Here is a 12023-nt window from a genome sequence, read left to right as displayed (position 1 = left end):
AGCAGCTTCAAACCCACCATAACAGAAAAACCCGAGTCTCTATAGCCAATGGCAATGCATTAGAAACCAGGGAGGAGGAGGGGCCGAGTCTTGGAAACCATGGTTTATATATTATCGAGAGCTCTAAGCTCATACTGAATTTGTTTTCACTGGCCCACCTTGGAGATTTGCCAACATCAAGATGAACGATACCAACATTGGCTTCTTCTCCATTAGTAGAAATTGTCACTCACCTTTAGTAAATAAATGTTTCAAATTCTACTTTTCAAGTAAGGCAACCAGGGTATGGGGAAACAGAAGGGCTTTTCTTAAAACTGTTTAGCAAGTGAATGGCCCATGCAGGATTGAGATGCTGGTCTCATTTGCTATCTTTTCCGCATTCTCTCCTTCTGTTTCAGCCACTGACACCTACAACACTGGGGCTAGAAAGTTATAAGACTGTTTAAAAAAAAAAAAAAAGGAAAGAAAAAGTCAGGAAATTGCTGAAATATTTCAAGCATATTTCTTTGGTTAACTTATTTTGAAGTTTTTCTCTGTTTTGTATTTTAGCTGCCTGTATAAATTTATCAAAGACAGACTCATTGTTTTGGCAAGCCCCTGGCCTAGAAGTCTCCAACAAAAACTCACAGCACTCTGTCTGAATAGGAATTTTAAAATGCATTCTTAGTCTCAAACTTGAAAATGTATTCTAGATGCCCCAGTGTGCTGGGAAATTTAAACAATGCCGTTTATCGCGTAACAACATTGCTCCAGACAAAGAGCTTTTTCATCTCTTCCTTTGTTAGTGTCAGTCCTACTCCATTAGCTTTTCAGAGCTTTTTTTTCAACTGGACCTCAAAGGCAAGCCGTACCTCTTCAGTCTTTCACCATTTCTGGGGATTCAGCGGTAGAAAATGTCTCTTTTACTGATACTTTTGGCAAAAGAAAATATTCCTTAATCACTCTTTTCAGGAGTGACCATTATTGATGTTTCGTTTTTACAATAATGGGATGAGGCCATAAATACTGTTTTGAAAACTGTAAAAATTTTTAAAAATTTCAGATAGCTTTTACTTCTCCTTATTAAATACTCCTTTACATTGGCTATACATTAGTCCATTGACGGTATGACATAATATTTAACCAATCATTTGTTTCAAATTATTATTTCAAACTAATAGCTATTATAAACAAGTACTATGATGGGTATCTTTTGTGATTATTTCATTAGGATAAATTCTCAGAAATAGAATTGCTGGGTCAAAGACTAGGATAAAATTAATTTCACTCCTAACCATTAATAGATCCTATAGAAATCTAATATACCAATTAGGGTTTTCAGGGATTCCCAACAAGTTGCTGTTTTTCTGATCTCAAAAATACCTAGAAAATATTCCTTCAGAGTGGAGGAGGAAAGAAAAAAAGAAACAAACAAAAATATGAAGAAGATAGGTAATAAAATCCAGCACTGTCTACCTCACTTGTATGCTACAAAAAGACTGTGCTTTCTTCTCATTTATCTGGCCACATCCAAAAGTCAGGATCCTCTAGCTTGCAGGAAGTGGAATGTGCAGGAACCTTCACTTTTTAAACCATACATACAGTTCTGTAAGTTTGAATTATTTACAGCAAACAGATTTTTGTAATCAGGAGAGAAAAGAACAAAAGATGGGGAAAGGCGGCCAGATAACCCAGTTTGTTGCATTGATAAGTTTCATTTTACCTACAGTGTGAAGTCAGTAGCTCCTAGTTTGAGGAGGAGTGAGGACGTGGAGTCAAGTGCTGTGCTGGCCTCGTGCTGTGGCTCCAGCCTGTGGGAGGTGGCCAGGCCCATCTGCCAGCTAAGCAGAGCGGCTGCAGGTTGCTGGTTATTGGATAACAATTCAGGCATCCTATCTGTAGTGCCAAATAGTACATTCTTAGATGAAAATGAATAAAATCTAGATTGAACCCCCTTTTCCATCCAGCCTAAAATACAACTGGTCTCTTCTTATGATAGTAATGAAATACAGTATCGAAAGTGCAGCTGTTCCACAGAACATTCACTGTTGTTTAGGCGACCAGTAATAACTGTAAAACATTCCTCATTGCTTTCCCTAAACTTTTTGTAATAAAAGATGGGCATTTATAATGTCTTATATCCTTTACCAAAGTTACAAAAAAGTAACTGTTTTAGAAGTTCTGGATACTGCTGCTTTAAATAGTTTACCATTTAAGGAATATCAATGTATAACATTCTGAGAAGTCCAAGGCCATGTTCAAAAAATTAAGAAATCTCATTATTTTATTTATTCAGTTGATATATAAATGGAACTAGTCCGTATTTACTCATTTTGTTAGTAGGTCAAAAGCTATGAAAAAAGATGCAAGGCTGTAACTTAGAAGCAAACCTACCATGTTCCCCATGAGAAAGTGTCTTAGTACTCTGTGTATTCGCTGTCTGTGACAGTCGAGATTCAGCCAGCAATATTATTCTCCTTAATATTTTGAAATATTAAGGAAAAAGTAATTGGGAATTAAGCCCAAAATAGCTATATACTTTGGCCATGCTAATAATCTAAATTTAGCTATTAAGTAATTAAATATTTAAATATTAAATTAGACATTTCAAATCAAAAGTGTAGTTTATTATATCATCAAAGGCATTTTCCACAGCTTGTTGAGAATTGAATATTTTTCCTTGCAAGAAATGGTTCAAAGTCTGGAAGAAGTGCTAGTCAGTTCGTGCAAGGTCTCATGGGTGACAGAGTTTCCAAGTCCAGTTTCTGTGGTTTGAGCAGCATTGTTTGTGCCACATGTGGTAGAGCATTGTCTTGTAATAGGATTGGCCTGTCTCTGTTGACCAATCTCATCAGCTTAATTGTAAGCATCATCATCATTTTACCCAACAGGTTGCAGTAGACCTCTACTGTAATCGATTGACCAAGTTACATGAAGCTGTAGTGGATAATATCACTGCTGGACCACCAAACACACACCATTAGCTTTTTCTGATGAATATTCAGTTTTGGACTGTGTTTTGGCACTTCATCTTTATCCAACCGTTGTGCTGAGCACTTGAGATTGTCAAAAAGAATCCATTTTTCATGACATATAACAATACAGTATAGAAATGGTTCACCTTTATGTTGTGACAGCAAAGAAAGGCAAGCTTTGAGACAATTTCTACTCTGATGCTCATTTAATTCATGTGGTACCTATCTATCCACCTTCTTTACCTTGCAGATTTGTTTCAAATGGTCTGATATTGTTGGAATAGTACGTCAAACCTTGGTGCTAATTCACGCATAGGTTGTATACGTAGGTTGAGATAGATTTGCTTCCACTACAGCTTTCAGTTTATCATTATCTACCTTGGTGTCAGGTTGCCCACATGGCTCATTTTCAAGATTAAAATCACTAGAACAGAACTTCTCAAACCATCGATGTACTGTGTGCTCATTAGCCACATCCTTCCCAAACACTTTGTTGATGTTTTGAGCTATCTGCACTGCATTGGTTCCACGACAGAACTCGTATTCGAAAATAACACTAATTTTTTACTTAACCATGGTTTCACAAAAATTGCTCAGAGATACATACTGTCAAACTTAGTACTTAACAAAATCAGACATTTTATACTTAATAACCTAATAAATGGATTACAGTATTTTTATCTTTAAACTGTTAGGATTTTAAATATGGAGTTGCAGTTTAGTTTCTAAAATATTGTTCTCTTTATTTAGAAACTGACCTTTTAGGTGGTACAGTTTTACTTCCACAAGGACATTGAGAATGGACTATGTTAAGGATTACCAAGAAGTGAAGTCATGTGTAAGCTGTACATACTTAGGCCTATTTGGATTTATTTGGGGGAGATTCCTAATGGTTTGTCAAAGAAATTCTAAAGTTTAAATTCAGTCTTTCTGCTGAACATGAAAGTGGTCCAGATCTTATTCAAAGATGTCTGTGACTTACAGTTTCAGACAACTGTGGTCATTCAGCACTTTTTAGAACATTATCTCTAAATTTTGACTCTGACTCATTTAAAACAAGACAAAACAAACCAACCCTCTGTATGTCTTTCTGCCCGATAGTAATGTTGCTATATAAGTTGCAGCATCTTTTATTTTTAGGATGTGAAATTTAATTAAAAGAAATAGCTTATGGTCCGGTTTAGAATGGAAATAGGCTGACCTAAAAAGAGATGAGAAATCGTGATGCTTATAATCTTCATTTAGCTGTAGACGTAGGAAATGCAGTCTCTAAAATATATAGTTACTTAATGGTTACTCCAGATAAGTTTTTCAAAATATTCTAAAAAATATTTTTGTAATAATAAATAATAACAGTTTACTAATCAAAAATAGATTTTAGATAGTGAAACTTGGTTAGAACAATGACACGTTCTTAGGCCAGAGGTTCAAACATGGATATTAATTCAAAGCAGCTGGATGTAGGAACTAAGAAAAAGACAGTCCTGTTGTCCTGCTGTGGCTTTGCAGAATTCGACGTATAACCATATTTTGCTGCTTTTAAGCATTTCCCTGTCCTTTTGGTGGGGAGGGGAGAGAGACTGTGGAAATAGATGGGCTTTTGCCATCTTATGTACAAGCTTTTACATTCAAGGAAAACTCCCAGAGAGATAATGCTTCTTTAACATGAAAAGTAGACCTGTTCCCTCTGAAGTTTTGTTGTCTGGTTTATTTTCTGCCGCTCGGCTATCTTCCAGGCTGGATATTAGACCTGTCATTCTTTTTTTTTTTTTTTTTTTTTTTCCAGCATATTATGGGGGTACAGATTTGAAGGTTTCAATAAATGCCCATTTCCCCCCTCCCCCCTAGACCTGTCATTCTTTACTCATCTTCTTCCATGGTTCACACCTAGTGGTCTTTAGTTATGTTTCAGGATTACTGTATATAAACAGGGTAAAGGGCAGCATGAAAGTATTAGGAGTTAATATACTTAAAAAAGCAACAATACAGCCAAAGCTAAAACATATTAGGGATTCTGTGGAGCCAAAAGGAAGAGGATCACAGGCACTTCTAACCAAAGGGCTCTGGGTCACTTGTGACACCCCCCTCTCATAAGTCAAATATCCCACTGTTGGTATGAGCAGGTTTATTGTCAGGAAGTTTTTATCTGCTCATGTGTGTGTGGGGGGTGTACACACATGCATACGTATTATATATTACAATGACATTCCGAGCTCTGTTTCAGATTCACTAAGAATCTCCAAATAAATAAGGGAACTCTCTATCTTGTCACTTGTTACTGTTCTTTCCATAAGAGATGAGGAAATCCCCCTTGGATTTTTGTGAGACTTTTTGAGTGAAGTTTGTGAATGAAATAGAGAATATTTTAGAAATTTGAGGTCTCTGTGGGAATTTCCTTGGTCTTTTTTTTTTTTCATATTCATAACAAAATGATAAATGATGAAACTGATAGCACTGGAAGAGTTAATGGGGTTTTTGTGTTAGATGCCTTAGAGGAACAGATGGAGTGCCTGCAGGTGGGAAGCTAGTGTTTAAACAAGGGAGGGCTTTTGTACACTGGGATGGATTTTTGAGGATAGCTGGGTACTTGACATTTTGGGGACTAGAGTAATATATTTACTAATGGACACAGTAAGAAGCGGAAGCCAGAGCATATGTCAGGAAGGGAGTTAACAGGCTGCCAACAAAGAGGAAGAATGTGGCAGCTAAAATAAACCAAGGGTAGATGAAAAGTGAATAAAATGATACTGAGATACATAAAGGCCTTAAGAAAGTAAAAAACCTCAGTAATGAGGAAGTTAGCTTGGAGACACTGATATTGTTACCTTCATTTGGGAAGTGTTCATGGAAGAATAGGGAAGAAAATAAAGGAAGCAACTGTGAATTACCACCTTGGGCTTTTGCCAATATGCATATGAGTGAAATGTGAAGTGAAAATCAGGTTAAGTCTTCAAGTCACATAGGCAGGAAGCCAATAAAGAACGTTGAGATGATAAAAAAAAAAAGCCAATACTAGATGTTACCATCAGACAGAAAGTAGGACAAACAACGTCAGCATATCTTCTTTGTGTTTATACGAGAACGTTTCTATGTGCTTTCTTTCTTTCACCATTAGGTCTTAATTTTCTATAACATTGGTTCAGTAAAACAAAACAAAAACAAGCAAGCAAACAAAAGGTTGCCTTGGTTATGTTGGAACACAGCCCTTTTCCTCTTGTGTCTTTGGCTCCATGCAATGAGTTTGCCAAGTCACCTAAGGACCAAGCTGTATCTTCATATGGCATGGGGTAGTTTTGTGCACTGTGGACCTCAGATTGTGTTAGAGATTTGTGAGATATTATTTATCAAGACCCTACCAAACCAGCCTGAGCAAGGGTGAGACCCTGTCTCTATAAAAAATAGAAAAAGTAGCTGGGTGTTGTGGCACACACCTGTAGTCCCAAGATACTCAGGAGGCTGAGGCAGGAGGATTACTTGAGCCCAGGAGTTTGAGGTTACAATGAGCTATGATGATGCCACTGCACTCTAGCTGGGGCAACAAAGCAAGACTCTGTCTCAAAAAAAGAAAAAAAGAAAAAGACCCTACCAAAGTGCTACATAAATCTAAGGTGGTTGTAATAGTGTAACAATCTCTTGTATTTGTGGATGACTTTAGAGATTACAGATATTCTTGTTTGAGCTTTAAAATCTATTCTGCAACTTGTCAACAATTGCCCCTCTGCCCTTTTTTTGGGTATGTGATTAACCAAGATAAGAATTAGAAGAGAACATTTGTAAATTTTATTAATGCTTTTTTAGGAGAAAAGCAATGCAATAACATGAAGTAGCATCCCCCCAAACATAAAAGGCACAAAGAGGGTGCCATACTTACTGCTCTTTAAAGTATAGTTTTAGAAAGGTCTACTTAGTTCATGAACCCATTGAGAACTGGATTTTTAAAAGTATGGGCCAAGCGCAGTGGCTCACACCTGTAATCCTAGCAATCTGGGAGGCCAAGGTGAGAGGATCACTTGAGCTCAGTTCGAGACCAGCCTGAGCAAGAGCAAGATCCTGTCTCTACTAAAAAGAAAGAAATTAGCCAAGCAACTAAAAATAGGAAAAATTATCCAGGCATGGTGGCATATACCTGTAGTCCCAGCTACTTGGAAGGCTGAGGCAGGAGGATCGCTTGAGCCCAGGAGTTTTGAGGTTGCTGTGAGCTAGGCTGACGCCACGGCACTCTAGTCTGGGCAACAGAGGGAGACTCTGTCTCAAAAAGAAAGAAAGAAAGAAAGAGAGAGAGAGAGAGAGAAAGAATGGATTTCCACTCCCTCCTCAAAAAAAATTATATATATATATATAAAATATGTGAACGGAGGTTCCCACAGGGTCATCCAGTTAACATAAATATGTGAATTGGACAAAGTGCCACATTAAGACAATAGAGGATGGTGAGGTTTGAGAAAACTAGGCCATACATTCCTTACCTAAGTAAATTCAAATACAAAACATTTTTTTAAAAATAGCATCTGCAAAATACAATGATTTGAGGTAAATTTGGCCCGTAGGCGCCCCATTGTACAGTTCCAGGCTTTTATTTATTATGCCAATGCTTTTATTTATGATGTATAAATGTGGGGGTATTCTCATTTTTGCCCTAAGGCCCGACAACAAGCTCAAATACGTCACCAAATGGCAGAGGACAGCAAAGCTGATTACTCGTCAATTCTTCAGAAATTCAACCATGAGCAGCATGAATATTACCATACTCACATACCTAACATCTTTCAGGTAAGCCATTCAAACCTTTCAGATTTCATGTTTTGTTTTCCTTAGAAACACATTGTTTCTGAGTCAAGATTTCTAGGTTTGTATCTTAAGTGTTTATATAATTCCAAATTTCCACTAATTTTTTTTTTTTTTAAGAGACTGGGTCTCACTTTGTTGCCCAGGTTGAAGTGTAGTGGCTATTCACAGGCTCAATCATCAACAGCCTTAAACCTCTGGCTTCAAGGGCTCCTTCTTCCTCAGCCTCTCAAGTAGCTGGGATTATAGGTGCATGGGGCCCAGCCTCTTCTAAATCTTTTTTTTTTTTTTTTGGCCCAGGCTGGTCTCAAAGTCCTGGCCTCAAGTGATCCTCCTGCCTTGGCCTGGGCCTCCCAAAGTTTTGGGATTACAGGCATGAGCCACTGCACCCTGCCCACTAAGTCATTTTTTAGAGCATCTAGATCAAGCATTGACTGTCAGTAAGAATGAAATATAACATTAATCTCAAAATTAATCAGGAGCCTTTGTAAAACTTTCATGGCTTATACCTGCAACCATTTTTTTTTTCTAGTCTTAAATTGTAATTCTCCAATTAATGCTGTCTTTGCTAAAGAGATGATTCTGGTTATAAAAACACCAATTTTCGGAGTCAAAGCAGCATTCATACAGTTGTAGGATTTGAACAAATGAACAAATCCAAAACAAATCTTTCTTCTGGATTTTTTCGGTTTGGTTCCTTAGGTTGTCAAAAATCGTATGAGGGCCGAGTGTGGTGGCTCACACCTGTAATCCTAGCAATCTGGGAGGCTGAAGCAGGAGGATTGCTTGAGCTCAGGAGTTCGAGACCAGCCTGAGCAAGAGCGAGACCCCATCTCTACTAAAAATAGAAAGAAATTAGCCATACAACTAAAAGTAGAAAAAATTGGCCGGGCATGGTGGCGCATGCCTGTAGTCCCAGCTACTCGGGAGGCTGAGGCAAGAGGATTGCTTGAGCCCAGGAGTTTGAGGTTGCTGTGAGCTAGGCTGATGCCACGGCACTCACTCTAGCCTGGGCAACAGAGTGAGACTCTGTCTCAAAAAAAATAAATAAATAAATAAGAGGTATGAGAAGAGATATACACATGTCCTCCCATTTGGGAAATCTTTTATGACTTTTACTCTGGTTGTAGAAAAAATATTTGTTTCTTAGTGTCTGCACACACAGCAAACAAGAACTTCCAAATTGTAGTGGAAGGTACACTAGTTATTTCTCAGCCTGTGCTGGGTTGAGACAGTTAACTGAATACTGTGTTTTTGGTGAAGGGTAAAGTGGATCAAAGATGGAGAAAGTGTTTGGAATATACTACCAAATAGTGTTAATGATAAAAGTACCGAGTTTGGGGATTCTTACTGAAATTGAGTTAGCGTCTACTGTAAAGTGTACATCTGGCAGCCTAACGATTTATAAGATATGTGGACAGCTGGCTGATACAGAGGCACAATAAACTCAGGTTGCTCTAACCCTAACCGCTTTCTCCTCCTAGAGAATTTGTTAGAGGTAACAGTGTTGCCTAAAAACAGCTTCCTTAAGTGACAGTGGACCAAATTTATTTTATACAAAATCTAATGTTACAGAAAATACAGGAGATGGAGGAAAGGAGGATAGTGAAAATCGGAGAGTCGATGAAGACGTACGCGGAGGTGGATCGGCAGGTGATCCCAATCATCGGGAAATGCTTGGACGGCATAGTAAAGGCAGCTGAATCAATTGATGAGAAAAATGTAAGTATTGTCGTTTGGGCTTAATTTACAACTGTTTGTGGTTCCATTATTTCTCCCCCTCCCCTCTCCATGCTGCCCCCATTTAATTGTCTCGTGGGAGGTAGGTGCATTCCGTGCTCACAGTACTTTTCAATACTGGCCACACCACTGGAGGGTTCTTTGATTCAGCCCTCCGTGTTTTTTTGTTTTTTGTTTTTTTGTTTGTTTTTTTTTGAGACAGAGTCTCACTTTGTTGCCCGGACTAGAGTGAGTGTCATGGCGTCAGCCTAGCTCACAGCAACCTCAAACTCCTGGGCTCAAGCAATCCTGCTGCCTCAGCCTCTCGAGTAGCTGGGACTACAGGCATGTGCCACCATGCCTGGCTAATTTTCTATATATATATTAGTTGGCCAATTAATTTCTTTCTATTTATAGTAGAGACGAGGTCTCGCTCTTGCTCAGGCTGGTTTCGAACTCCTGACCTTGAGCAATCTGCCCGCCTCAGCCTGCCAGAGAGGTAGGATTACAGGCGTGAGCCACCGCGCCCAGCCAGCCCTCCGTGTTTTGGATTTAGCTCTCTAATTCCTTTTTCGGAAAACACATTTAAGTGGTAAATTGTCCAAGACATTACAGAATTAAATTGAAGTGTTTTCTTGTCATTTGACTGAGTAACTCCCCAACTTGGGATCTGATTGATTTCTAGAAAAGGGCAAAGCCTTTGTTTCCTCTAGGGCAGGGTTTCTTTAGGGCACTTTTGACGTTTTAGGCCAGATAATTCTTTATTCTGGGGAGCTGTTGTGTGCATTGTGGGATGTTTAGCGGTGTCCCTGGCCTCTAACGTTCAGATTCTTCATTGTCCCAAGAGCATTTGATGTGTAACAATATTTAAGACCATTTGTGTAAAAAGTTTTTGTCAGTCCAGTGTGCACAAATGCTAAAGGGAGAGACTAATAGTGGACTTTATAAGTTATGTGTTGAAAGATGAGGTCATCTCTGTGTGATTCTTGACTTCTTTTGGCTTCATTGACTTCAAATCAGCATTGATTAAAATCTGAAGAAGGCTGATATTAATTTCTTGTGTTAGAAGCTTAGAAATTTCTTTTCTCTTGAAACCTTGCAATTTCACAGCATTATGTCTGAGTGATGGTTTCCCTCTATCAGTTTTATCTGGGAAATTATAAGCCACCTAGATTTATAGGATTTTACTTTCTATTATGGGAGCCTAGTTTTCCATCATATCACTGATAATTCTTCTTCGCCCATGATCATTATGGCGCTAAATGCAAGGGTCCATTCTAGGTCTTCCTCATACCCTAGCTGTTAATAGCACTGGCCCCCCTTATCCATCCTCTTACCTGCTTCTCTTTCTCTTGGTTCCCAGGAAGCCACTGCAGTGGCCTTTTCTCTTCTCATGGGTCATTTCCTTTGCGTGTTTGTCTTCTTCCTTCCATTTATCTTTGTGGTGCTCCAGGGCTTAGATCTCAGACTTCTTTACTCTCCACTTTCACTCCTTCAGGTGATCTGTAGATTCTTGGAGCATTAGGTCCCATCTCAACACTGACTCGCAGATTCTACGTTTCTAGGTTTCCAGCCCCAACCTCTGCCGCACACTGCAGCTTCATATATTCAATTACCAGGTGGCTTTTGCATGTGGAAGTCTGACAGGTACCTCAGGCTGAACATGTCCAAACGGAGCTCCTGCCCTGCCTTGCCCAACCCTCTGCTCCCACTCTCCACTGCCTCAGCTGATGGCACTGCCATCTTTCCAGCTGCTCAGTCTTGGAGTCATCCTTGATACCTCCCTTTTTCTCACACCCATATCAGTCTGCAGCCAATTCTGTTGGCTCTACCTTCAAAATGCATTCAGAACCCAACCAGTTCTGGCCACAGCCCCCATTACTCTCCTGATCCAAGGCCCCTTCGTCTTGGATTATGCAGGAGGAGCCGGGGTCACTGCAGAGGCATCAGACTAGTCTCCCCACCTTTGCATTTATGCCGCCTCCCCCCCGCCATACTTTCTTAACGCAGAGGCCAGAGAGAGCCCTTTCAAATGTGTCGGGCCATGTCCCTCCTCTGCTGGGAACCCTTCCGGAGTGTCCTTCTCACTAAGGAAAAGCCAAAGTCACCTGGGGCTGCAAAGCCCTAAACCATCTGGAACCCCCTATTCCCCTGTTTATCTTTGCTCTATTCTCCCAGATGCTGCAGCCACAGTGGTCACTTTGGTATTCCTTGAAAACTGCAGGCATGCTCCCACCATCCTCTTCCTCTGTCTGGGATGCTCCTCCCCTGGGTTTCTGTGTGGCTCACTCTTACCTCGTATCTCCTTTGGGTCTTTACTTGAATGGACAAGTTTCATTTTGCTGTAACTTTGAGAATTCAGAGATGAGTTCTTTCTTAATCCCTATGGGCCATCCTTCCTTGCATATTCCCTTCACCTTTCCAAATACTCCTTTTATGTTTCATATGGTTTTTCAAGTTTCTCCTCTTTTGCAGATTCCATTCTTGGCACAGTTAATTATGGTCTTGCTGCTTTGATCTTAGGTATTTTTATTGTAGTTTTCATTTCATTGCACCCATTTTATC

The 12023-nt window shown here is 39.4% G+C and overlaps 1 protein-coding gene across 19 annotated transcripts in view; it reads left to right on the top strand.

Annotated features, from left to right (window-relative positions):
* Positions 1–12023, top strand: part of FNBP1 (formin binding protein 1) — a 132829-nt gene that overhangs the window by 90013 nt on the left and 30793 nt on the right. For all 19 annotated transcript variants that reach the window (XM_020289517.2, XM_020289521.2, XM_020289532.2 and 16 more), the window contains exons 7-8: positions 7596–7724; positions 9315–9461. In XM_020289517.2, the coding sequence (XP_020145106.1) occupies positions 7596–7724; positions 9315–9461 (276 nt within the window). The remainder of the gene's footprint in view (positions 1–7595; positions 7725–9314; positions 9462–12023) is intronic.

Source organism: Microcebus murinus, chromosome 12 (assembly GCF_040939455.1).
Source record: "Microcebus murinus isolate Inina chromosome 12, M.murinus_Inina_mat1.0, whole genome shotgun sequence".
NCBI lineage: Eukaryota > Metazoa > Chordata > Mammalia > Primates > Cheirogaleidae > Microcebus > Microcebus murinus.
Note: the sequence above shows the minus strand (reverse complement) of the source record. Positions and strands in the feature narration are given on the sequence as shown.